The 27,595-nt window shown below is 43.0% G+C and overlaps 1 protein-coding gene across 1 annotated transcript in view; it reads right to left on the bottom strand.

Annotated features, from left to right (window-relative positions):
- PTPRB (protein tyrosine phosphatase receptor type B) overlaps nt 1-27,595 on the bottom strand; it is a gene marked incomplete at its 5' end in the record, with an annotated part of 106,182 nt that overhangs the window by 34,173 nt on the left and 44,414 nt on the right. The window contains 12 exons of the mRNA XM_084632536.1: nt 2,470-2,751; nt 3,088-3,351; nt 4,168-4,431; nt 5,428-5,697; nt 7,788-8,051; nt 8,951-9,214; nt 9,840-10,103; nt 11,510-11,773; nt 12,857-13,123; nt 21,136-21,396; nt 25,434-25,703; nt 27,228-27,491. Of these exons, the coding sequence (XP_084488662.1) occupies nt 2,470-2,751; nt 3,088-3,351; nt 4,168-4,431; nt 5,428-5,697; nt 7,788-8,051; nt 8,951-9,214; nt 9,840-10,103; nt 11,510-11,773; nt 12,857-13,123; nt 21,136-21,396; nt 25,434-25,703; nt 27,228-27,491 (3,198 nt within the window). The remainder of the gene's footprint in view (nt 1-2,469; nt 2,752-3,087; nt 3,352-4,167; nt 4,432-5,427; nt 5,698-7,787; nt 8,052-8,950; nt 9,215-9,839; nt 10,104-11,509; nt 11,774-12,856; nt 13,124-21,135; nt 21,397-25,433; nt 25,704-27,227; nt 27,492-27,595) is intronic.

The following is a 27,595-nucleotide window of genomic DNA, read 5'->3' as shown; positions in this document are numbered from 1 at the left end:
TAGATTACTCCGATGGGCCGTGTGCTGAAAGTTGCCGACCTCTGGTCTAACCACTGTTGTCCTCTGAGATGCTAAATGTAAAAAGGCCAAATTTTTCAAAAGTGATGAATAATTATAGGTACTAACTTCTGCCACCTTAAAGTGGCCAGATTTTCAGAGAGTAGGTGCTTAGCACTTTCTGAAAATTAGGCCCACTTAAAAAGTTTCGAGACTGGGGCATCCCAAACCATCAGTCACTTCTGAAAATCTTGGCTGGATCACTCTTTTTGAAACAAATCATCTTACAGTTGCAAAGTATCAGCTAAGGAGTACGGTGACCCTACCTAATAAACATGTCCATAATGTTAAGGCCTTTACATTTCCCTCCAGCATAAAATCAATGCAAGGAACAAACTGATCACAGACCTCTGCAGGAACAAAAGTGACCAGTATTTTCCTTCTAGAATGTGACCCTGTGATTTCCACACACTTATATCAGGTATGAATTTCCACTGAGAGAAGTCACAGAGTACATAGTTAATTTTTTTGGTTAAGATTTTGACCCATACTCTGTGTGTGTATGTACACTCACGTACACACTTACCCCCCCCCAAAGTATAGACCAAACTTTTCACCAAATATCTCTCTCTCTATGTATGTCACTTAGCATAGCTTTTTCATGGCTGCTCTCATCCACCCCCTGGGCCCAACTCCTTTGCAAACATAGCCCAGTTTTGCAGGTCTTTTATGGAAGAAAGCTAACAGGGCTAAATGGTGTGTGCATATGAATTGCCCTTTCTATTCCTCTTACCCCTCTACATGGCACTATCACTAATAACAGGTTTCAGAGTAGCAGCCGTGTTAGTCTGTATCCGCAAAAAGAAAAGGAGGACTTGTGGCACCATGGAGACTAACCAATTTATTTGAGCATGAAGTGAGCTGTAGCTGGTGCCACTAGTACTCCTTTTCTTATCACTAATAAGACTTTTTGCTGCAGTTTCACTGCCTCCTGATGTGATTAGGGGAAGAAGCATAGCAGCTAACATCTTTATTCTGTCCTTTTACTTCTCCAATTAGCACTTTGAATTCAAGTGGCAAAAATTTGCTATTTTGTCGCTTAAAATGTTTTCAAGGTGTAACATGCAAAGAAACAAAAATGAAAGTTTAGGCCGTCTAGTTTACATTTAGCAGTTCGAATCTGCAGTTTATCACAAGACTAGTAATTCAGCTGAATAATCAGAAATGGAAACCACAACACAGTCCTCTCAAGGCTGAGAGGACAAAAGTCACATGAACTATGTGTGAATCTGGTTTCCTGTGTAACATATGAAATGTCCATCTCAACAGGGCATGTCTATGAAGTATGTATTTCACTGTGCAAAATATGTGTTTTAGTTACACCATGTGAAGTACAACATATGACCCAAAGTACAGATTACTGTATGGTCCAAAATGTTCCCCATGGTTTAGCTATTCTGTCCACTTCAGGGCAGTCTTCTCATCAGACTGTTCATGAGATCAGCTGGACTCAGATAAACATGGGTGGAAGCCACAAACATTGACAAACAGCTATTAAGAGGAAAGGAACTCTTTGACTTTACTTTTTCAGATCTACTATACCCAAGGCCTTCTTGTGCCCCAGGAACACACTTCCTTTTTGATTGCTCAAAATATCTTGATGGACCCACTCCAAATTTCAGAATCTAAATAATCCTGAACTTCAAAGATGTTTGGATCTGAATCAGCAGACAGGCCAGAGCAGAGCAGCAAAAATTGAGAAAAGGCTTAGAAAACCTGACCTTTGAGGAAGTTAAAAAAAACCTGTGCATTTTTAGTCTTCAGAAATGAAGACTGAGCAGGGACCTGGTAACAGTCTTCAACTATGGTAAGGGCTGTTATAAAGGGGACAGTGATCAATTGTTTTTCATGTCCACTGGAAATAGGACAAGAGGTAATGGGCTTAAACTGCATCATGGAGATTTAGGTTAGATATTAGGAAAAACTTTCTAACCATAAAGTTAGATAAACTTTGGAATAGGCTTCCAAGGGAGGGTGTGGAATCCTCATCCTTGGAGGTTTTTAAGAACAGATTAGACAAAAACCTGTCAGAGATGGTCTAGGTTTATTTGGTCCCACCTCAATGCAGAGGGCTGGACTTGATGTCTTCTCAAGGTCCCTTTCAGCCCTACATTTTTCTGATTCTATGATAAATCGAAACCTGGAACCAAATAGTCCAGAATTTCAGGAATGTTTTGATCTGGATCTGAATTTTGCAGCTTGTGTTCATTTCTAATCTTTACATACTTGCTGTAGGGCAGGACAAAGGAACATTTTGATTTCTACTTGACTCCATATCCAGACATTCTTGAATCAACTAGTAGAAATTAATAAATGCTTAATTGGGATGGGTAAGATTTAACTCATTGGCCGTACTGTTTCAGCATCATCTCCAGATGAGCAATAAGGGTTCAATAACAAATGGGTTCCTACTTGTTCTCACAGTTCCAGACAGTGATTGACTGTATGTCTTCCAGGTGTTGCCGCTGACGCTCCTGACACTGAAATTATAGAGCCGCCCCGGTCGAAGGCCATACATGATGCGTCCCTTTGATCTGCTGTTGCTGTACGGGTTGAAGACTGTAAGGGGATCTCTCGGGAACCATTGCAACTCAAAGTCATCATAATCCGTCCAGTCTGGGGGACCCAGCCAGGTGATTGACAGGGAGGTGTTTGCAACATCAGCAAATGATACAGCACTAGGAGGACTGGGTGCTAGACACAAGGGGCAAAATGAAAAGAAAAAGTCTCATGACATTTGCACACAGGATGGGTGTGTGAGACAAAACAACCATTATCTTAGACTTCTTCATTTCTCTCCGGCTTCTGCACAGTAACATTGATAAGAAACAGGACACCGAATAAACCAGTCGGACTCTGATTTATTTCCTGCCATTAATGTAATACTATTTATGATGGTCTTACTTGTACTTTTCTATGCCTTTAATAATTCATGCAATAAAAATCTTATCTCAGAATAAATCCATCACATATCAATGAACTGCTGTAAATTCTGACAGTTGGGAGCAAAAAGCCACTGCAGTTCTTTACCTGTTCTTCCCTCAGTCTTTGCTGTATTGGTCAGGTCACCGCTGTGGGTCACTACAACCAGGGTGTACTTTCTGCCAGGAACTAGGCCCAGGAAATGCCACTCTCTCAGGTCTTTCCCATGCCTTGTTTCCTTCTGTGTGCCATTTGGGTTATAAAGATTCAGTTCATAATAGTCTACATCTCCTGATGCTGGTCCCCATGTGAACCACAGACTGCCTGTCATGTTTCTGTTGGAGCTGTTGAGATTAATAACTGGGGCTGGAACTGAAAGAGAGGGTACACAGTTACTACACACTGAACATTTTGGGGAAGAATAGTGCTACGGTAGTGCTGTGATAGTGGCCATATAAAGATCTAGATATACATAGCACAGGTGGCCAAAAAACAGGAAACAAATTTCAGGAATTTCAGTGTGTGTGTGTGTGTGTGTGTGTGTGTGTGTGTGTGTGTGTGTGTGTGTGTGTGTGTGTGTGTGTGTGTGTGTGTGTGTGTGTGTGTGTGTGTCGGGGGGGAAGGGGGGAGGGAAGAGGAGGAGGGGGAGTAGTGGGAGATTAGAGGAGGTTTTGGGGAGTAACATAGCTCTTACAAATGCCTACAACACCCTGCCACCTGGCAGTGGGTAGACAAATGGTAAGCTGAAACTAATGCTAATCATGAAAAGCTTTTTCATTTCACTGTTAGCCACCTTGTCTTCTCCCTTCCCCGTTTGTTTTGCCCACTTGCTGCATCTTATCATAAACCAGTGCTGTAAGCTCTTTGGGGCAGAGGACTGACTTTTTATTTATACCTATATAGCTTCTAGCACAATAGGGCTCCTGCCCTTGATTGGGAAACCTAGGTACCACTGGGCCGCAGATAATAAATTAGGACAATATTTACTTATTTATTATCTGAAAACAGTTGTCACATAATTTAGAATTTAGCTTTCTTTTAGATAATGCCTTTGATGTATAAAGACAGCTTGGATACTTCTAACAGCTTTACTAGACTCTAGTACCAGCTTTTGGCTATTAGATTAGCTCACTGATGTCCTTAAGGAAGATTTCATTGGGGATGGATTATCCTGCTAGATGCTCCTACCTGTTCTTCCAAATACGGATGACTCATTTGTGAGCTCTCCACTGTGGGTAACAATCACCATTTTATACATCCTGCCTTGCCGTAAGTTCTGGAAAGAACACTGCTGAAGGTTCTGGTCTCCTGAAATTCTGTCCTGGAGGGATTTGTCTGGATTGTACAGAAAGATATTATAGGAGTCCAGTTCTCCCTGGGAGGTAGTCCAGCTGAATGACAGGCGTCCATTGGTGTTTTCTGTGACCTTCAGATTTGTGACAGCAGCTGGGACTGGAAACAGGGATAAATATAGGAGAAAATGTCAGAGATTCTAGTAACTAAGCTAAATCTCAGTTAAAATGACACTTATGACTAGAAGAAGTTTCTATTAAGCCACTGAGAACTACATTCATATAATGTAAAAGCACAAAAACAATGACGTCCAGAAACAAGATGAAAACTTTTGTAAGTTATAGATGCCATTTAGCAACACACATGTAATATGTATGATAACCAAGGGGCTCAATCCTCCAGTCTAGACTCACACAAAACTTCTCTTTAACATCAATGTGAAGTTTTGCCTGAGAAAAGGTTGGCAACACTGGCAGTATATTTGTATTCAAGTTGGGCTAGGATCCTATATAAGCCAAGTGAATTTAAGGATAGACAATAGAAAGAGTTAACATGGCTATATAATGGACATGCAGAGAGATTCTTAACTATAGCAACACTCCTCAACTCTCTGCTTCAATATACAATGCACTACAACAGGGATCAGCAACCTTTGGCACGTGGCCCATCAGGGAAAGCCCTGGCAGGCTGGGCCTGTTTGTTTACCTGCCGCGTCCTCGGGTTTGGCCGATGGCAACTCCTACTGGCTGCGGTTCGCCGCTTCAGGCCAATGTGGAGGCGCAGGCCAAGGGATGTGCTGGCCACCCTTCCTGCAGCCCCCATTGGCCTGGAACGGCAAAGCAAGGCCAGTAGGAGCTGCGATCAGCTGAACCTGCAGACACGGCAGGTAAACAAACCGGCCTGGCCCACCAGGGGCTTACCCTGATGGGCCGCGTGCCAAAGGCTACTGATCCTTTCACAACAACCTGGAAAATCCACACCCCTTTGGAAGCAATTTTCAATTTTTTACATTAAACGTATCTCAGAAAAACGATGCATTGATTCAAGGAGACTGGTTCCTACTGGAGCTTTTTGGATAACTAGATATTTGAATGAATCATTATATTCACCCCATATCTTACTGCAGATACTGTAAATAATGCTGCAATGCTCTACCTGTTCGGCCTTCGGTTTCTGCTCGGCTGCTGAAGAGCCCACCGCTGACTGTCAACATTTGCACTTTATACTTCTTGCCTGGTATTAAATCTTCAAATTTGTGCTGTTTAGCAGTTGCTGGCTCTGATTTATTGCTCAGAAGGATACCTTGCTCAGTCAAAAGCAGGATGTCATATCTCTCAGCCACTCCAGGACCACTGTGCCAGGTCACTAACAAGGAATGACTGCTGTAGGCATGATCTGCAAATAAACCCTGGACAGAGGAAGGAACTGGGAACAACAATTAAAGAGATTGTGAGGTTAATTTTGTATCACTTAATATGTGTTTGTGAATTAACATAATTAACTGTGAAAAATATTTATGTGTGTCGGCTCATACCGACGCATGTGGTGTATGTGTGTATTTGCGCACACACAGACAGACAGACAGACAGACAGAATTCCTACCCAAAAACTACTTTCCGTAATTTAGGGTAAGATGTATTACAGGGATCTTGTAATTATCTCCAAACCAGGCATTATACCTCCTGGAAATTCAAAGTGAAGGTTAAACTTAAAAAAAAAGGAGTATGAATGTTCTTCTATGGAAATGTATCAGTAGGGCACCCAAAACAACCTTAACTCTGCACCACGTACCATGCAGTCATGACATAAATTATGGTTAAGGCACTTTAGAACTTGTAGATTAGATTAAACGGGGTTTAAAGAGACAGATTTTTTTTGTTCTACCAATAGTGGTGAATTGAAGTCATTTCTGTTAGACTCTGCTTCATAAAAATGGCTAAACACCTCGCTTTCACAGTCTGTGTGCAACACTCCCACAGCATTCGAAAAGTTGCCTGTTATGCACATCTCTGTTCATTGCGTCTGCCCTATATAGAATTACACACATTTATTAAAAAAAAATTAAAATAAATAATATTTGGGGAGCGTATAGAGCATGGAATGCAATGTTGGAAGGCTGGCTAACCCACTAAATGATACAGTTTTATAGCTTTATATGTCATCTGCACCTCCCCAACTTTGAATTTCCTCAGCATGGGAGAGACCCCAGCAGGCAGAGAAACCAGCTCTCGGACAAACTCCCCACAACTCCTAGTGGCTGGAGGGTGGAAGGGAGGTGTAGGGGGTGTGCTGTGCTCTGGCTACCCGCAGCTGGCAGACAGCCCCTTGGGAATGAATTAGAGAACTGTAATCTCCTCCCCTCCTCTCCCCCGTTCTCTGCTCCATGGAGCATAAATTCATAAAGCAGACTCCAGCCCATGACTATTCAATGTTGTTCTAACAAAAGTTGCATACTTGTTTATATAGTCATATCTAAGAAATAATAAAAGATCGTATGAAAGCTGGGGCCAAAGTAGTGACTAGGCTGCCTACTCTCCAATATCACATTCTCACCCTCTTGTTGTAGCAGTCATTGTCCCTGGCTGAGACACTTACAACCCTTCCCTTGGCCTCAGGTTACATTCCTTTTTCCTCCAGTGTGTAAAGTAGCTAAAGCACACCAAGGCCAAGGTTGGGTTGGGGAAGCAATGGATAAGAGGAGGTGTAGTGGGGTGGTTTCCAGAGAGTCATGGTGCTTGGGACAGCAGAGAAAGGGATGATCAGGAGAGGGCTATTTAAAAAAAAACATTGAAGGACCAGAAAGACCAGAAAGAGAGAGAATTTATTTAGCTTTTATACTACAAAGAGGATATGTGTGAGTGTAGTGTGTAGTGTGTATAAATAGCTGAAAAACCATCACAGGTTTCAAAGGAATATAAACAAGTATTAAAACGCAAAGAAACAACAAAACTGTCAAAATAATAGACAAGACAGGCAAGTACGGGATGACAGAAAACATCTTAGCCAAGGGCTACTCCCCGCAAAAGCCCAGTCCCAAAGCAAAACACAGGCTCACACAAAAAGAGGAAGAGGATTTAAATCATGATATTGAGTTGCATCTCTTCCATTGTCTGGGAGCCCCTGATCATGCAGTGGGCTCTGCTAGCACACTGTGTGGAGTCCCACCGGCTCCTTTGGAATTCCAGGCAGGCATAAGAGGCTGCATTAGCAGATCCCATGGCAGAGTTTGGATTGGAGGGCCCATTCTCACAAATATTTACTCAAGTAAAGTTGCCCACATGAGAAGTCCCACTGACGCCAATGTGATTATTCACACCAGCGAAATTACTACCAGGTAGGTTTGCAGGATCAAGCCTTCAAACTCTTTGTGACAGAGACCCATCTCCTTACACATCTGAGTCTCCCCAGACACTTTGGGACACCATATAGACAAATAATAAAATACTGTTATAAAATAGTACTAATCTGATGGGAACGTATGGCACTTTTTGCCCTTTTTCCACTAAGAAACGTACTTGTACGTCCGAGAGCCGTTAAACTGTTGTGCAGGGTGCCGCTGTTAGACTGTACCACAACCCGGTACTGCTCCCCTGCTTCTAACTTGCTGAAGGTATGCTCATAGACAGGCTTGGAGACAGTCTGGGAATCAAGCTGATAGTTCTGATGGAATAGTGTCACTGTGTAGGAATCAACATCTCCTCCTCCAGGAGTCCAGTTCACTCTCAGGCTGTTTGTCATCCCATTGGCTGAAACGTGAATGTTTTTGACAGCACTTGGAGCTGGGGAAAAAAACCAGAAAGATGGAAACCCCAGCTCAGAAATTTTCATTCCAATCAAATATTTCAAATACTGGTATGTCTGTAGCTGCAGCAAATGCAATTCTGAAGTCTACATCAGCAATAAGTACAAAAGGAAAAGAGACTATTGTACTCATGAGGGGCCTAATTTTGCAAATACTTACATGTATGTGTAACTTTACTCCTGTGAGTAGTCCCACTACTTGTGTGAGTGAAGCTGCAGATGTGTGTAAGTATTTGCAGGATTGTGCCCTAGCAATGTACAACACCGTACCTCTCTCTTTCTCTTTATTCATAAGAAGAATGCTATATCTTTCCAGAGACAATAAAGAAAATAAAAAAATACTGTTATCGTTGCTTTGTCTAGATACCTTTATATTCTGCAGATAATATTACACAAGGATCTTTCTTCTGAGAATCTCAAAATTCTTTACAGATGATAATGCATTAAACGTCACAATTTGTTTGTAGTTATGTAATATACTTATTTTACAGATGGTAAATTGGGGAGCTGACTGAGATGTTAAGTGATTTCACCAAGGTGACAAAGCAAACCAGTGGCAGAGCTGGGCATAAAAGAAATCTGAAATCTTCACTCCCAATGCCCTCCTCTAACCAAGAAATCACACTACCATCCATCACTTAATATGATAGTGGATGATTGTGACATTTGTTTATTAAGGGAAGCTCAGTTTAGCTGAAGTATTGATGTGGCTTTCAGTGACATCTTGCATTTCTCTGACAGTATTACAGCTGGGTTCATTGTAGACTAAGGAGCTCAAGTATGATTGTGACGCAGTCTGGATTTGCTGAACTCCCAGTTTTTTGCTCTCCGGAATGAAGAAGCCCGAAACCATGTTTTAAAAGCTGTTTTCTCTTACCTGTCAGTCCTTCTATGAAAGTGGCACGTTGTGTGTCTCCACTGATTGTCAAGACAAGAATTTTGTACAGGCGCCCTGGGGTTAAAGCTGTGAACCTATACTCCTCAATGGTGTTTCCAAGGAAAATGGGTGGAAAGACCTTCATATCATTGAAAAGTAACTGAATCTCATACTGATCGACATCCCCCTCAGCCTTTGACCAGGTAACTTGCAGGTCTTCAGTGCTTCTGTTACTAAGAGTCAGTTCCTTCACTGACTCCGGCACTGAAAACACAATAGAAAAGAATAGCAAATAAACTCTTCAGGTCATTGTTATTCTGACCACTGCCAAGGAACGTGACTTGACATACCTCTTGTGATGTAAACCTTAGCATGCAAAATGTTATTGAAACTAATGGAACCATCTTTTTGCTCTGTGTTTGTACAGAGTCTAGCACAATGGTCCATGACTAGGGCTTCTAGGAGCTACCACAATACAAAAAATAAAATAACAAATAAATGAATAAAAGCATGGATAACTCTCTTTCTGCACCTCCAGCCTGTCACATGAAAGAGAGAGATTCTATATCTGTTGTCATTGCTTTTAAAACATAAATAACAGATTGACATGGCAAAACTGTACAACTTTGATTTTAAATATGCTATATTTTATCTCAGAGTTTACAACCCTAAACACACGTATTTTTTTTTAATTTTCTGCATATCTTTGACTTAGACATCTATTGTAACCTAGATGCCTCCTTTGATCTTTAGAGCGACACACGTTTGAAGAGCCAAGCTATCAGCATCAGATGGTAAAACAAGACTTCCTTTTCACCTGTGTACTGTAAATAAAAATGCCCTCCCTCCAATCAGAACTCCAGGGATGTTCTCCAGGGTATTTACTCACTTGTTCTGCCATTGACCCTTTTACTAGTCTCATATTTTCCACTTCGTGTGCTAACAGTTACGCTGTATTGCCTCCCCGGGACCAGTTTAGTGAACACACATTCATTTTCATCCTTGGGGACACTTTTTGTTTGGTTGAAGTCATTGTTGTTCTTGATGATCACTTCATAATTGTCAAAATCTCCAGTGGCATGTAACCAGGACACCTTTAAATAGTCACTTCTTGCTGAATTGCTGACAGTAAGTCCCTGCACGCTTGAAGGTACTGGGGGGAGGGAGGGGCAGGGAAGGGGGGAAGAAAAGAACACAGGCAAAGAATTAGGGATTCTGAAACAATAAATGTGTCACACAGAATATCCAGAGAAAGGTAACTGAGCACAGGCACTGCCATACCCAGATTAGCTCAGTGGTCAAATATCAGATACTTCAGAGAGAAGTGCAAAAACCCTTGCAGCCGGCAGTTATTGAATAGCCTGTCCATTGGGAACATTTCTTCCTAACTCCCATTAATTAGGGCTTGGCTTATGATGTGAAACATGAGGGCTGATCCCTTCCAACAGTGGGGTTTGATTGTTTTAATTCTTGCTATTGTAACTCTGGCTGTTCTTGTTATCCACATACAAGTCCAATCCCTTTTGGAATCCTACTACACTCTTTGCTTTAATGTTATCATATAGCAATGAGTTTCATAGGCTAACTCTGCAGTGTATGAAAGAGTATATCCTTTTATTAGTGCTAAATTTGCTACCTTTCTGTTTCACTGACTGTCCCCTTGTTGTTCTATTAAGAGAAAGGGGGTTATTTTGCATATCTCTATCTTGTCCCCCCTTATTCCTCTGCTCTCTCTCAGGTAAACAGTCCTCATATTTTAAATTTCTCTTCAGATGGAAGTTTTTCCATACCTCAGATCATTTCTGTCACACATCTCTGGCTCTCCTCTATTCCTGTTATATCCTTTTTGAGATAGCATGTCCAGAAATAAAGGCGGGAGTTCACTTATATTATGGCATTATATTATTTCCAGTATCACTTTCCATTCCATTCTATTTGTATCTGAACATTTTTTTGCCTTTTTTGGACCCCTACTGCACAGGATAGTACATGAAGGGCCAACTTACAGGGTCTGGGGAACAAAGTGCTTGAGTCAAAACTGTCATTTAATCTCAGCTCACCATGAGGGCTGCCAAATTTGTACTAGATTTCGCCCTTTCACAGAAGCAAAAGCTCCTTATCCCCTCACTTATGTTGGGGTCAAAATTACTGCCCTGGAGAAGATCACAAATTATTCTAGCTAAGGATGGCCTTCCTATGCACTCACATTTTTTACTCCCAATCCTCCTTTGGTTACAGTGAGGCTTTGGGCCAGATCCTCTTCGCATTGAACTTAATTGTGGTTTTGTCACTGACTGAAATGTGAGGAAGATCGGGGGTCTGATTCTCATTTATGCTAAGGCCACTTTACATTGTCAGTGTGGTGTAAAGTAGTCCTACAGTCATAAATGAAAAGCAGGCCCTCAATCTTAAGCACTGTAGTTTTAGGACTTGATCTTCCAATCTAGCTCCTGTTTTGGTTAGCCATTACTGCTAGCACAGATCATCGCAAAGGATTGAACATGGGAGATGTGTGTGACTGAATCCACACACAGTCCCCTTTCTTTCTGTCCCCTTTACCTGTTCGTTCCCAGCTGAAGGAATGATTTTCATACTTCCCACACTTTGTGATTATTGTCACATTGTAGAGCCTGCCGGGAACCAGGCTGCTGAAAGAACATTCACTGAGGGCTCTGGAAATGGTTAGAGTCTGAACCGTCTGGCTGTCATGAGAAAGTGTTACCAAATAACTATCCACATCTCCAGTTGCTGGTAGCCAGGAAACACTGAGGTAGTCGCTCCGTCCCGAATTATTCACTGTTACTCCGCTCACACTGGAAGGAACTGCGCAACAAAAGGAAAAAGCAGCAAAGAAGTTTTAAATAGCTTATTCCAATTGTTAAGGGCAGCAGGAATGTGTGGAATGTGATCAAGCAAAACAAAAAAGGCGAGATGTCTTATTTAGCATCAGAAAGCCTTCCACTCCAAGTGAGTAGCAAACATCTGAGTTTCTGAACAAAGACAGTGAAGTTATTGTCTATGGTGGTGAGGTCAAGGGTCTGATGGCACGTCTAATATCCTAGAGTGTTAGCTATGATCCTAGAGTGCTATTCCTCACCAATAAAAATAACCACAAATACCTTTATCATTTTGAGGCCAATGCAAAGATTTATTTCTAATTATCAAGAGTTTTCTACCCCCTAGTGGCCAAAAATAGGTACAAAATTGATCTGGTTCTTTTCAGTGATGCAAGATGTGCCAGTGTGTTTGACCCTGCCAGAACTGGTGACATTTTAGGTAATGATCAGGAGTATTCTGGAGTTAAATAACTTTATTACGACAGATCCTTACTAGCACAAATTGGCATAACTCCACTAAAGTCCATTGCAGTTAAGCTAATTTACACCAGGGGAGGATCTGACCCATTTTCTGTCATGGTCACTATTAATTAGGAAACATTAAGAAATGTTTTCAGCTTCCCAACTTTTCAGTGCTATTTTCTCACTGGTTAGTTTTTTCATGATTTTACCTGAAAATATCACAGGTTGTTTTCATGAAAAACATTTGGGTCAAATCACAGAATGTTTGGGTTTTGCCAGATTCACAAAAACTTGGTGCAATTTTTCCCCACACAGCTCAATATCCGAGAAACTGTTGTTGTTCTTTATTGCTCATGAAAGATTCAGAATTCTATGGCTCCCATCACTGGAGTATCTAATGACCAACAAACACTTTTTCCTCACAACAACTCTGTGAGGCTAGGGAACGGAGGCATGACCTGTGCAAGGCCACGCATGGGAGTCTGGCACAGAACCCAGATCTTCCAGTCTTAGTCCACTGACTTAACCATGAGACCATCCTTCCAAATGAGTTCAGCTTATGGGAGTTTACACAGATATGGTGGAACATTTCCTTCCCCTTCCTTACCTGTCCTCCCTTCTGCAATCGTCTGTCTGGACGATATCCCTCCACTAACTGTGGTAACGACCACGGAATAGAGTCCTCCGGCTTTCAGGGAGTGGAAGTGGTATCTACTGGTCTCACTGGAAACACTCTCATTTTTAATGACAACATTTTCGTGAATCAGCAGCACTTGGTACGACTCTACATCTCCCAGCGCCCTTGTCCAGTTGGTGAACAAACTGTTGGTTGTCCCCTGGTTTGTCACATGCAGGCTAGTCACCTGAGCTGGCACTATAATAGGAGAATGTCACGGTGTAAGTACACAGAAACAAACAAATCTCCCAAACAGAGTTTAGTCACACTGAGGAAGTGCATCAAAAAAGCAGACTCAACAGGACTAAAAATAAACTAATGGTGGACTCCCAGACCTGCTTCCTGTCTGATGGACTGTGGTTTGTGGGAACCCATAAGGGCTTCCTGGTTTTTAGCACTACACAGAAAGGTCTCCCAGGCTTTGCTTTCCTCAATCAGCCCAAAATGATTCAAGAGAGGAGGGCTGGAAGGAATCCCATTTTATAAATGTCATTCAGATAAAAACAAATGACTTAGAAGTCATTTGTGTTTGTGATGACTACTGAACTTGCACAGAGCTCATCCCATTCCTAGCCAGTGGCAAACCAATTACATAGATGCTCAAGATCTAACTAAGGCAACACCTTTCATCACTTTAATTTTCTGAGTTACTGGGACATATAATCTTTCTAGTCTCACTTGAATTTCTTTTCCTTCAGAAGAATTTCATAGCATTGACTCTTCTAACATTTAATGATGGATTGAGGGGTAGCAAAATGTTACCTTTAAAATAAATAGGGGTGGGTGAACTTGTTCAGACAATAGAAAAAGGGAGTTGAACATTTAGCCCAAATGTTAACAAAAACCCAATGAACCCCTTTTTAAGGTTTGACCAAGTTTGATTAAAGTATGAAAATATAGTTACTCATTTTTGAATGCTTTCACATAAGTGTTCAGTCAGACTCAATCTTCCACAATCTAAAAGCCTTTTAGCTTTGGAAAATTCAGATCCACACTACAGATTTTGCTTTATACCTAGCTCAGAGCCTAAATACTATGGCACTGGTCATCATAAACATGATTAGGCATATTGATAAAACAGATCAGATTAGGTTAGATTATTCAGTGGTCTGAACCAAAATCTTGGGTCCAGACAGGCTTGGAGTATGGGGAAGTCTAGATTTGAATTGGAACTTCACCTCTCAGGCCGACCCGTGCTCTGCAATGGCTCTACCTGATTTTTGCACGAAAGGCTCTTCTAGTGATATTTCAGCTTTTGAGTAGATGGCTGAATTTAATAAGCTGTGTGCAGCGCTTTTCACAGTCTTCCATCAGGCCTCTGATTCAGGGCCTCGGGCATTTTTGGGGGATCGGATGAGACACCTCAGCCTCCCTGGAAAGACAGTGTTATTGATAGGGGAGCGCTATAGTGGAATGGGGAAAGCTGTGTTTGCGTTGGTGACAGACACACGGCATGGTTTCCTATCGCCAGGGAAGTTCTGGCAAGGCTGAGTTCTCTCATCATCTTTGTTCCATATCTGCACTGATTGGTTGAGGGATAAGCTTGAAGAGGCAGCTGTCAGTGGCGTTGAGCTGAACACCATATTCTGCTTCGAGATCCTGAATACACCAACAACATTGTTGCGTTGGCTCAGTTTGGTGAATCGTTGCAGCTGGTGGGCGGGCTGGTCATGCAAGAAGCAGCACACATGGGTCTGGTTTTTAATCCAGATAAAACTAAATCTCTGTCCATGACAATCAAGTGGCCTCCAACTCCAGATTACAACCAGCTCAGTGTTAACCTGTCCGGATGGGACATCGAGCAGGTGGCAACTGTCAAATATTTAGGTTGCCATCACAGACAGTGCTGGGGGATGCTGAAAAGATGTGGATACACATATAGCAGCAGCTGTTGCCATGTTTCAAGCTCTTCAGTGCCTTCTGTAGGGATGTTGTGAGTCCATCAGGCTTCTGACGATCTACAGAACCAAAGTTATACCAACTCTATTGTATGGAAGTGAAATGTGGGCACTGAGGAAGGCTGAGAAACACTAGATGGTCATTTCAGTACTCATCATCTTTGTCAGCTGCTTCATATTAAGTAGCAGGACAATATCAGAAATGAGGATATTTGAAGATGAGCCCAGCAACCGCTTCCAACAGCACAGGTGCAGTTTCAGTGGCTTTCTTGGTATGGAGATATTACTAGAATGGAAGACCAAAGAATTCTGAAGTCTGTGTACCAAAGATTGCAGCAACATGGCCAATGAGCACATGGACATCAAAAGTTTTGATGGCACGACAAGACTGCCAGTGATGAACATAAACAGAATACACAACCAGACCACCTTAAGCAGCTTGCCAGAGCTCAATCTGGGTGGTGCTCAATTTGCATCCCCTCTAGTTGGTTCAGCAACTACTTGATGAAGGAATCCATCAGCTATCGCATCTAGGAAAATCTGAGCCCTATTATTATTACTATCACTTGTCCTCCAGTCTATAACTGGAAAGTTAAAGTCTCCCATGATCATGCAGTTCCCATTAGTATTTACTTCATTAAAAACATTAAAGAGGGCTCTATCCATATCCAACTTAGATCCCGGCCGTCTATAGCACACCCCAAGTACTATCACATGGGAAGCTCTAGTAGTTTTCTTCCCCAATGTTATTTTTGCCCAGACGGACTCGGTCTTATCCATTCCATTGCTTCTTATTTCTTTACATTCTACTTCATCATTGATATACAATGCTACTCCACCACCTTTACCTTTATTTCTGTCTTTCCTAAACAGCACATACCCTTCAATAGCTGTAGTCCAGTCATGACTACTATTCCGCCATGTTTCTGTTATCCCTATAATATCTGGTTTCACTTCCTGCACCCAGTATTTCTAATTCCTCCATTTTGTTACCTAGGCTCCTCGTATTGGTGTAATTTTTGCTCTTTGGCCTCACTCACATTCTTTACCTGATTAGGCACGGACATTCTACAGCCAGTATGACCTATTGGACTGGTATCCACACTGCCCTTCCTCCTTATGTCCATTCTCCTACCCACGGCTGTATCCTTTCTTACTTTGTTTTCTTCCCTCTCAATGCTAAAATCCAGTGTGGAGATTACCTGGACATCTCCCAACCATCTCCTCCAAATTCCTAGTTTAAAGCTTTCTGAATCAGTTGTGCCAGCCTCCATCCTAGAAGTCTATTTCCTTCTCTACTCAGATGAAGTCCATCCCGAGAGAACTGTCCTCTGTCCATGAATGCCTCCCAGTGGCCATACATCCCAAAGCCCTCCTTATAGCACCACTGCCTGAGACATCTGTTGATAGTCATAATCTTGTCACACCTTTGTTGCCCTTCTCTAGGAACAGGCAGAATCCCATTGAAGATCACCTGAGCCTCGACTTCCTTAAGTGTCTTCCCCAGCCTGGCATAGTCTCCCTTGATACGTTCCAGTGAGAATCTACCGGTATCATTTGTTCCCACATAAAGGACAATCAGTGGATTCTTTCCCGCTCCCTTTAGGATCCTTTTCAACCTCAGGTCCACATCCCGTATCTTAGCACCCGGAAGACAGCACACCCTTCTATTCTCTGGATCAGCTCTGGTTACAGGCCTGTCTATTCTTCTCAGTAAGGAGTCCCTGATCACGTAGACCTGCCTTTTCCTGGTGACGGTGCGATTCTCTGGTCTATCCCCTGTTCCCTCTGTCTGCAAGTTCTTTCCATTCCTATTCTCCCTTGTAATCCTCTTCAACTCATCTTGTATCCTCCTGGGGCTCATATTTGGTGGTCTCCATTGACTCTTCCCCTTTTCCTATAGGACTAGCCGCTCTTCTCTTCTTCCTTGCCCTTCCACCTTCAGTGACCATCTGCTGAACCCCTTCTTCATTTTCCAACTCTGCAAACCTGTTCTTGAGCTCTGTTTGTCCTTCACTAGCCCATCTTTTCCTCTGCCTGGTTCTCTTAGTCACATGCTTCCACTGTCCATTTTCTTCACCCAGCAGTCTCCCCTCAGAATTCTTCAGTCCTGCTTCCATCTGCAAGTCTGAGCTTTTCCCTTCAGCTACCTCATGTTTTTGCATAATCCACTCGGACCCCCTTCTAAACTCGACCAGACTTTCCACCTGCCTCTCCAATCCTCGTATCTTTTCTTCCATCAGCTCTATCAGATGGCACTTCATGCAGATAAAACTCTTTCCAGGTACCCCCTCCAGGATCATGTACATACCGCAGCTTCCACATCCAGTTATCTTCATTGTGTCTTCCTCTACATGGGTCACTCCCACTGCTGCCTCTGTATCTGTCATAGCCTTCCCACCTAAATCCTGTTAATCTGGGAAACACAAACCACACCAAAACACCACCACCCACAGCAAAAGGTTTGCCAGCTGTAGCTGGGAGTCTCACAGATACAGGCTTTCTCACAGGTCTTCCAGTATTTCCTACTTCCAGTAAGTCCAAAAATATCATCATCATCATCATCATGGAAAATCCCAAAGGGATGTGACCACCTTGCTTTTGTTGAGTAGTGAGGACCTCTTAGAAGAAATGGTCGTAGGGGACAACCTAGGTTTAAGCGATCATGAGCTAATTCAGTTCAAATTGAATGGAAGGATAAACAAAAATAAATCTGCGACTAGGGTTTTTGATTCCAAAAAGGCTGACTTTCAAAAATTAAGGAAATTAGTTAGGGGTGTGGATTGGACTGAAGAACTTGTGGCTCTAAAGGTGGAGGAGGCCTGGGATTACTTCAAGTCAAAGCTGCAGAAGCTATCGGAAGCCTGCATCCCAAGAAAGGGGGGAAAATTCATAGGCAGGAGTTGTAGACCAAGCTGGATGAGCAAGCATCTCAGAGAGGTGATTAAGAAAAAGCAGAAAGCATACAGGGAGTGGAAGATGGAAGGGATCAGCAAGGAAAGCTACCTTATTGAGGTCAGAACATGTAGGGATAGAGTGAGAAAGGCTAAAAGTCCAGTAGAGTTGGACCTTGCAAAGGGAATTAAAACCAATAGTAAAAGGTTCTATAGCCATATAAATAATAAGAAAACAAAGAAAGAAGTGGGACCGCTAAACACTGATGATGGAGTGGAGGTTAAGGATAATTTAGGCATGGCCCAATATCTAAACAAACACTTTGCCTCAGTCTCTAATAGGCTAATGAGGTTCTTAGGGATAATGGTAGGATGACAAATGGGAATGAGGATATGGAGGTAGATATTACCATATCTGAGGTAGAAGCCAAACTCGAACATCTTAATGGGACTAAATTGGGTGGCCCAGATAATCTTCATCCAAGAATATTAAAGGAATTGGCACATGAAATTGCAAGCCCATTAGCAAGAATTTTTAATGAATCTGTAAACTCAGGGGTTGTACCGTATGACTGGAGAACTGCTAACATAGTTCCTATATTTAAGAAAGGAAAAAAACGTGATCCGGGTAACTACAGGCACGTTAGTTTGACATCTGTAGTATGCAAGGTCTTGGAAAAAATTTTGAAGGAGAAAGCAGTTAAGGACATTGAGGTCAATGGTAAATGGGACAAAATACAACATGGTTTTACGAAAGGTAGATCGTGCCAAACCAACTTGATCTCCTTCTTTGAGAAAGTAACACATTTTTTTAGACAAAGGAAACGCAGTGAATCTAATTTACCTAGATTTCAGTAAGGTGTTTGATACTTTGCCACATGGGGAATTGTTAGTTAAATTGGAAAAGATGAGGATCAATATGAAAATTGAAAGGTGGATAAGAAATTGTTTAAAAGGGAGACTACAGCAGGTCATACTGAAAGCTGAACTGTCAGACTGGAGGGAAGTTACCAGTGGAGTTCCTCAGGGATCGGTTTTGGGACCAATCTTATTTAATCTTTTTATTACTGACCTCGGCACAAAAAGTGGGAGTGTGCTAATAAAGTTTGCGGATGATACAAAGCTGGGAGGTATTGCCAATTTAGAGAAGTATCGGGATATCATACAGAAGGATCTGGATGACCTTGTAAACTGGAGTAATAGTAATAAGATGAAATTTAATAGTGAGAAGTGCAAGGTCATGCATTTAGAGATTAATAACAAGAATTTTAATTATAAGCTGGGGACGCATCAATTAGAAGTAACGGAGGAGGAGAAGGACCTTGGAGTATTGGTTGACCACAGGATGACTATGAGCTGCCAATGTGATGTGGCCGTGAAAAAAGCTAATGCGGTCTTGGGATGCATCAGGCGAGGTATTTCCAGTAGAGATAAGGAGGTGTTAGTACCGTTATACAAGGCACTGGTGAGACCTCAACTGGAATACTGTGTGCAGTTCTGGTCTCCCATGTTTAAGAATGATGAATTCAAACTGGAACAGGTACAGAGAAGGGTTACTAGGATGATCCGAGGAATGGAAAACCTGTCTTATGAAAGGAGACTCAAGGAGCTTGGCTTGTTTAGCCTAACCAAAAGAAGGTTGAGGGGAGATATGTTTGCTCTCTATAAATATATCAGAGGGATAAATACCAGGGAGGAAGAGGAATTATTTAAGCTCAGTAGCAATGTGGACACAAGAACAAATGGATATAAACTGGCCATCGGGTAGTTTAGACTTGAAATTAGATGAAGGTTTCTAACCATCAGAGGAGTGAAGTTCTGGAATAGCCTTCCAAGGGAAGCAGTGGGGGCAAAAGACATATCTGGCTTCAAGATTAAACTCGATAAGTTTATGGAGGAGATGGTATGATGGGATAACATAATTTTGGCAATTAATTGATCTTTAACTATTCATGGGAAATAGGCCCAATGGCCTGTGATGGGATGTTAGATGGGGTGGGATCTGAGTTACTACAGAGAATTCTTTCCTGGGTAACTGGCTGGTGAATCTTTCCGACATGCTCAGGGTTCAGCTGATCGCTATATTTGGGGTCGGGAAGGAATTTTCCTCCAGGGCAGATTGGAAGAGGCCCTGGGGGTTTTTTGCCTTCCTCTGTAGCATGGGGCACGGGTCACTTGCTGGAGGATTCTCTGCACCTTGACGTCTTTAAACCATGATTTGAGGACTTCAATAGCTCAGACATAGGTGAGAGGTTTTTTGCAGGAGTGGGTGGGTGAGATTCTGTGGCCTGCATTGTGCAGGAGGTCAGACTAGATGATCATAGTGTCCCTTCTGACCTTAATATCTATGAATCTAATAGGTTCTGGTAGTTGAAATAAGGTTCAGATAATCTGAGGTCTGGGACGCTCATCCAAACCTAGCTTCCAACCTTTTTGAGTTTGCTCATTACAAGTTATAATTTAATGCCTAATGTGTATTACTCCTGCCTGATTTGTCCACACACATGAATTCACAATTAGTGCACTGTGACACTACACCCTTTCCTAGGAGAAGGGGCCTGAAACAGAAGGAAATTAAATCCTAGCCATTTAAATCACAAAATTGAGTAATGGAGGCTGAAGTCAAGACTTCTGCACCTTGGAAGGAAGGATAAAACTTTATTAAGCTTTACAAAAGGACACGCTCAGTCTTATGGGCCTACAATTAGACTAACTGCACTCACAGTATGTTTTTATCCTGTGCTATGCCTAAAGGAATTCCCATTTTTAAGGCCTTGCCTGCTCAAAAGAATGCATCAGGCAGGCATAGCAAAGAAATAGGTTGGATTTAAACTTAGACACAGGCAGAAAAAAGTAGTGGTTTTGGTTTTTACAAAAGCACTCCCAACAGTCACTTCAATTTTGGTCGTGTTGCAGCTGGGGTTTTTTTAATCAAAAAGGCAGCAGGATTCAAAATATGTTTTGAAGGTCACCTCCATTTTGTGTCTGCTAACTTTGAAATGTCCCCCTTCAAACAATTCTTTCCCATTTTTCCCCCCAAATGGTCCATCTGTTGAGGAACAAATCAGGAAGCTAACGTTCCCCAAGATATTAAGTGAAAACAGGACTTATTATCCTCATCCTACGTAGATTGATCAGACATTACAGAAACATTTTAGATACCATTTTCCATCAGGAACTACATATCCATCTTAGAAAGCCATGGAAAATGGCAGAAAAAGAGACTGGATGTTCTGAGATATATTGCAAGACACACAAGAGATTTAGAAATGTAGCATTTCTATTAAGAAAATGTACACAAGTTCAAGGGTGTTGACATCTGGACACTGCTTTAATACAATTCAGTACAAAGAAAGCAACACGTCATTATTGCTGGTTACCAGAAGTTGGGATTAGAAGTGGATTGACAGTGTGTTACCTGTTCTTCCCTCTACTGAAGTCCAGTTGCTTAAATCCCCACTAATGCTAGTGACTGTAGCTGTGTATTTCCGTCCAGGTACCAGACCACTGAAAGTGTATTCTTTAGCTTCTTTCACAAGAGCCTTGTTTATGACGGTAAGATCCCTGTCTCCCAGTGAAACCACATAACTGTCCCATTCTGCAACAGGGGTCATCCACATGACACTAAGTGAAGATTCATTAGCATGCTTTACCCGGAGCTGAAGAACAGGCTGTGGAGCTAAGGGAAGAACATGAGTATAGCAATGAGCAAAGGACTTTGCAATGGACACACATGCCACATCTTGACCGCGCTGCTGTCGGGAGCTAGGCTAGCAATAAGAGAGTAACAGAAATTTTACTACTCATGGGGAATGGCTTTGCCTGTGGCTGGGGAGTAAATCTCACAAAATAACTCTGCAATGGTCAGGGGCTACAAACAGGGACATAAAACAATTATACTAGAAAATAGATATAGGGCAAAATGTAGCTGTGACAAACAGTCATGTCCAGTGATGAGCTGCCAAAATCGTAACAACCGGTTCCCTTCCTCACCTCACGAAGGGGTCGTGGCCCGCCCCCGCCCCCCAGGACTCCTGCCCCATCCAACTCCCCGTGTTCCTTGAAGCTCCCCGCCCCCCCGGTACCCATCCACCCCCCCCATCCCCTGACTGCCCCCAGAACCGGGCAGGAGGGTCTCGTGGACCACCGTAGTGGGTGCCCACCCCTAAGAGCCAGAGTGGGGAGTCCCGGAGGTGCTTACCTGGGGCGGCTCCCGGGAAGCATCCGGCAGGTCCCTCTGGCTCCTAGGGGCGGGTTAGCATAGCAAGGGGGGGAACAGGGGGAGCGGCTGCTCCCCCCACTGATCACATCAAAAGTGGCGCCTTAGGCACCAACTCCCTGGGTGCTCCAGGGCTGGAGCCCCCATGGGGAAAATTTGGTGGGTGCAGAGCCCCCACAAGCAGCTGCCCGCCCCGCGCCCAGCCCCAGCTCACCTCTGCTCCGCCTCCTCCCCTGAACGCACCGGCCCACCCTGCTTCTCTGCCCCCGCCATCCCGGTTTCCCGCGAATCAGCTGTTCGCGCGGGAAGCCTGGGAAGGCTGAGAAGGAGGCAGCGGCTTTGCGCTCAGGCCCAGGGAGGCGGAGGTGAGCTGGGGCAGTGAGTGGTTCCCCTGCGTGCCCCCCGGGTTACCTGCTGCGGCGCGGGAGGCCCTCCTCACGACCCCCCCCCCCGCCCCAGCTCCCCTCCGCTCCGCCTCCTCGGGCCTGAGCGCGAAGACGCCACTTGCTTCTCAGCCCTCCCCGGCTTCCTGCGTGAACAGCTGATTCATGGGAAGCCAGGCAGGGGGTGGAGGTGGCGGAGAGGCAGGGTGGGGTGGCATGTTCAGGGGAGGAGGCGGAGCGGAGGTGAGCTGGGGCATGGCGCGAGGCGGGGAGCTGCCGGTGGGGGCTCTGCACCCACCAAATTTTCCCCGGGGGTGCTTCAGCCCCAGAGCACCCACAGAGTCAGCGCCTAAGGTGCCACTTATGGCTGGTTGTTAAATTTAGAAGCCCTTTTAGAACCGGTTGTCCCTCACATGCGAACTGGTGCAAACTGGTGCGAACGGGCTCCAGTTCACCACTGGTCATGTCAGTTACATGTCTGGGGCCACATTCTGTTTATTCTGCTGTACTTCTGGAGTAATTCTACTGAAGTTAATGGAGTGACTCTGGATTTATCGTGGTATATAGGAGCAGAATTTGGCCCTGAGTGTGTATTGGTACATTGATGTATGTGGGGAGGAGGGTGCTGGCAGGGCGGCCCTTGGTGGGGAGCCAAAAGGGGCCATTTGCCACGGGTCCCCTATTTCAGAGGGCTCCCAAACAGAGTGGCATTGCAATCTGGCATGCAGGGTTGCAGCACTACTCACTGAAATATGGCCTTGCAGCCCCTCAGTCAGAATGGAGGAGCGGAGGGCCAAACCTGAGTGATGTGTGACCTCACACGTGAGGTTGCAATGCCTGGAGCAGGCAGCTGGGCCCAGCCCCCTGGGACAGGAGCTGAGCCACCTCTGTGGGGTATGTGGAATTCAGGCTCGCTCTCCAAGCCCCCACTCCTCCTTGGGGGCTCTCTCTTTAGTGGTAATTTATTTTGGAAGGATGTGGGAGGGGGCCTCTGCTTCAGATTTTGCCTCAGGTGCCCCAAAACCTCTGTGTGGCCCTAGGTGCTAGGCATTCATAATTGAATTTCAGCTTATGGGCCAGATTCTGGTCTCTGTTACTTTGAATTTATACCAGTGTTAATCCATTGAGTTCAAAGGAGTTACTGCAGGTTTGCACCAGAGAAATCAGAATCAGAACACTTTTGACTTAAATTACTCTGGATTTTCATCGGTGTGAGATCAGAATCTGGTTTGCTGAGTTAAATTGGCCAGAAAACGGTGGTGAATGCTAAATTAATATAACGTGCACTGATCTGGCATACTGTGGCTATGCAAAATGAGTGCAGTTTATACACCCAGAAAGTGAAAGTGAGGGTGTAGCAGGAAAAGCACTCAATCAGGCACACCCTGCCTTATCTTACACCCTTCTGTTGATTGCTTTTCCCGTTACACACTCCCTCATGCCCCTCTCAGTGTGTCCATTACACTAATTTTCAGGTACAGAGTAAAATCCTACCTATTACACATAAAACAAGTGTCAATTAAGACTCAAACCAAATTCTGATTTGACTTATTCCATTCTGCGACTCCAGAGTAACACCATAAAACTCACTGCACTTACTCTGGATTTGCACTGATGTAACAGAGTAGAATTGACCCATTGTATATGCTTGCTGGAGCACATAGACTGGAGGTGCAATCCTTACTCCTGAACCAGCCTAGTTCAAATCAGTGATTGTAGCTAGCTAGTAGGGCTGACAGGGAAGCCAGCCCACACATTGCTCACAGAAACATCCACTGCAGGAATGGCAATATCACACTCATTATAAGAATGTCGGATGTGTCTCCAGGAACATCAGTCAAAAAAAAAAAGCAGCACTGAACTCTTGGAAACCTTGTATCTTTCCTTGGTTCTGATAGATGGGTAATGCCGCACCTGTTTCTGATGCAAGCTGCAAGCATTTGATTCCCAAGAGGGCCACTAACTAATCTATATATTTGTTACTACCATCTGTGGTGTGCAGAGGCTGGTTTTTTCTGTGCTATTTCTGTGCTCACACCCACCTGCTTTTTGTTTTCATCATGTTCTCATGCAGCCTGCTGAGCTGGTGGACACTTGCATCTGCAGTGTTGTTCATTGCCCTTAGCTGCTTCCTTATAGTGAGCCACCTGCCCCTTTGTTCCTATATCTAGCACACTTATCTGAGAAAGGACAGCTTCTGTGATGCAGGTGGATCTTAGGGCAGAGAAGAGGCTACTCTAACTTAAACCCATGAGACATCCTTAGATAAAATTAGGCACCCTTTCATCATTTACACCACTATAGGATGCGTATAAGTGTATTTTGAAAATGAGGTACTCCTCTCTTCTTCAGCCTGATATGCCCTTAGACTATTCTGATCTCAGTTATACCAGTGCAAATGCAGATTATCTCCACTGATGTCAGGAGAGTTAGATTTATGATGAACAAAGTCTGGCACATACTCTCACATACAGCCGTTTACACACCACAGGATGGACCACTGTCTTAATGTGTACATCACTCAGTTATATCTCATGGGTCTGATTCTGCTTTCACGTGCAAGGTAAAACTGGAGTTACTTCCTGGAAGTCAATGGAGTTATCCCAGTGTAAAAGTGGTGTGAGATGCTGATCAGGTCTCTCATGCCTGAATGAATGCAAAACCAGACCAAATCACTCTGCTTTACCTCTTACCTCTTTTTTCTGACCACCTGAAATTTGATGTGCAATTTATAACACTCTTCACACCACCACTGAATTTGGTCCCATCTCTTTTAAAGAGAAGAGTCACTATTTTAAATATTAAATTGTGGCTAATCAAAGGGATAGAACTCCTGAGCAAAATCTGAATGAGGAATTCAGGATTTGGGCCAATAATAAATTAAGCAAACAAACAAATAATAAGAGTCTAGGAATTTGCTCTTTCATTTACAGTTATTATGAAGATGACTACAAATGTTTTGAATTAAAATAGTTATCTATGCTCATGTGAAAGCGTTTTCCTAGTGAATGAGTATAATACATACCACTTATTTTATTTTTTTTTCCAGCTACTAAAAATAGCCAACTTGAAAGTTTTGAAGTTTCATGCTATCAGTATAATGAGATTGCTGACCTGTTCTGCCTTTGCAGTGAGCAGTGTTCTGTAAGCCTCCACTCTCCACTATGACTGCCACCTCATATTGTCTTCCTGGGATGAGTCGTATATCCTGGATGACATATTCTCTTCTGTCTTTCTTTAATGTAGTGTTCAGCAGCACAGTGGAGAGGTTGAACAACATAATGTAGTATCTCTCCCAGTCTCCAGCAGGGGGCAGCCAGCTCACTGTCAGAGACCTCAGCAAACCACCACTGCTAGCTTTCAGCTCTGAAACTTTCTGAGGAACTGAAATACAGAAACAGGTGAGTAATTTGTGTTTTTTCTGGGGAAATATAACTGGACAGCAATGAAACCTGGCTCACAGCTCAGACATTGCCGAAGTGCTTTGATCAATCAGTTATAGTAAAATCAAGCCCCAGATTTTTCACCTGTCAATGGGAATTAGATTCTTAAGAGTTTAAATCACTTTTGAAAATGAGATTTATGGTCCTAAGTCAGTTAGGCATTGCAACACTGAATGCAGCAATGCCTAAATACCTTTAAAAATTTGGGCCAAAATGCGTTTTGACAAAGTGTAGTACCCATCTGAGTGAGAAATTTACCCTCTCCCACACAAAGAACTCACTGTTTGTCAGTTACTGACATCAGAAATGCTGAACCCTAAATCAGAGGTTAGCGAAAACCTTATGCATTTTCAGAATGAAACTCGCAGCATTTTAAGTTATTTTTCCTGCTGTTCTCTGTAGTTGTTTAACTCAGATGGACTCTATTAACAATTTTTGGATGTCCTGCATGTACTTTTCACCCACTTGAAAACTTTTCCAATCTAAATTCTACCAACTGCCAAGAGGTGTAGGATGGAGGTAACGTGGACTCATGGTTAACAGTAGTATGTGGGTGGGCAGAACTTTGGCAGTCTTTTCAGTTTGATCAATCAGATAAGATGAAAAATAGCTATACACCTAAAATAAATAAATAACCCAACACCACAAAGACTGTCATGTGCTTTAGTCAGTGCTGTGGGCAGTCAAAATGGCTTAGATTTAATGAGCTACGCCTAGAACCAGGATCTTGCTTACAACCAAATTTCATAGCATATCAAATGCTTGGGATCTTAATATTGATGACTCCGTTCCAATATATATAAATGAACTCTAGAACCGTTGTGATTGAGACCGAAGACTTGAACATGTCTGACTTGTGAGTGTTCTTCTATCCACAGGTATATGACCATAGAGGGGCAATGTTGTTATACTTTGTTGATAGTTTTAAATAATTGCACAGTACCGTACATGCATATTTCCATTTACTGTAGCCCTGTTTTATCTCTCTCTCTGGATTGTGTTCAAAATAATAAAATTAGGCAAAAATTACTGAATGTACAGGCGCTGAATAGTTTTGCTACAGGCTCAACCTATGCTGATTTCTATCTACAGCATATACCACCGCTTCTTTCTGACAGGTCAGCACTGTAGCTTTGACTACTGGCTGCAAGGTTGCTGTAAGCAGTAAGGAGTACTGTAAGAAGTACAGTAAGATCAGCCCAACAATTTTTGCCTCACAGAATCATAGAGTTTAAGGCCAGAAGGGACCACTAGATAATCTATTCTGACCTGCTGTACATCACAGGCCACCAACACCAGCCAGCACCTGCACACTATACCCAACAACCAAATCTCAGCAACCTCCTATTGCCTAGCAACCAAATCTGCTTCTCTTCCAACATGATCTTCTACATGGCAGTGTATTCAATGGGATAGATCAAAGAGGCTTTGATTACAAATGTTCTTACTGATGCACAAGACTTACCTGTCCTGCCAGTTGCCATCTTATCAGTGAATAATTCACCACTGATTGTGCTGACAGTGACCTGATAAAGACTTCCTGGAATCAACTTGTCAAACTGAGCCTCTGTGACCTGGGGCTGTAAAGTTTTGATTTCTTTAATGGATCCAAGATGAGACAGAGTGATATTGTAGAAATCTAGGTTTCCTAGAGGTCTTTTCCATGTAACTTTTAATGTATCCAAGCTGCCATCATTCGTCACCATCAAAGCTGAGACTTCTGCTGGGGCTAAAAAAAAATAACGAAAAAGAAAACAAAATATTTCACCCACAGAGTACACAACATGTACATGGCATGTAGTTTGATTTTTTAAACCTATATTTAAGACCATT

This window comes from Lepidochelys olivacea (genome assembly GCF_965140295.1).
Source record: "Lepidochelys olivacea isolate rLepOli2 genome assembly, chromosome: 1".
Classification (NCBI taxonomy): Eukaryota; Metazoa; Chordata; order Testudines; family Cheloniidae; genus Lepidochelys; species Lepidochelys olivacea.
The sequence above is the reverse complement of the archived record's forward strand: the minus strand, read 5'-3'. Positions and strand labels throughout refer to the sequence as shown.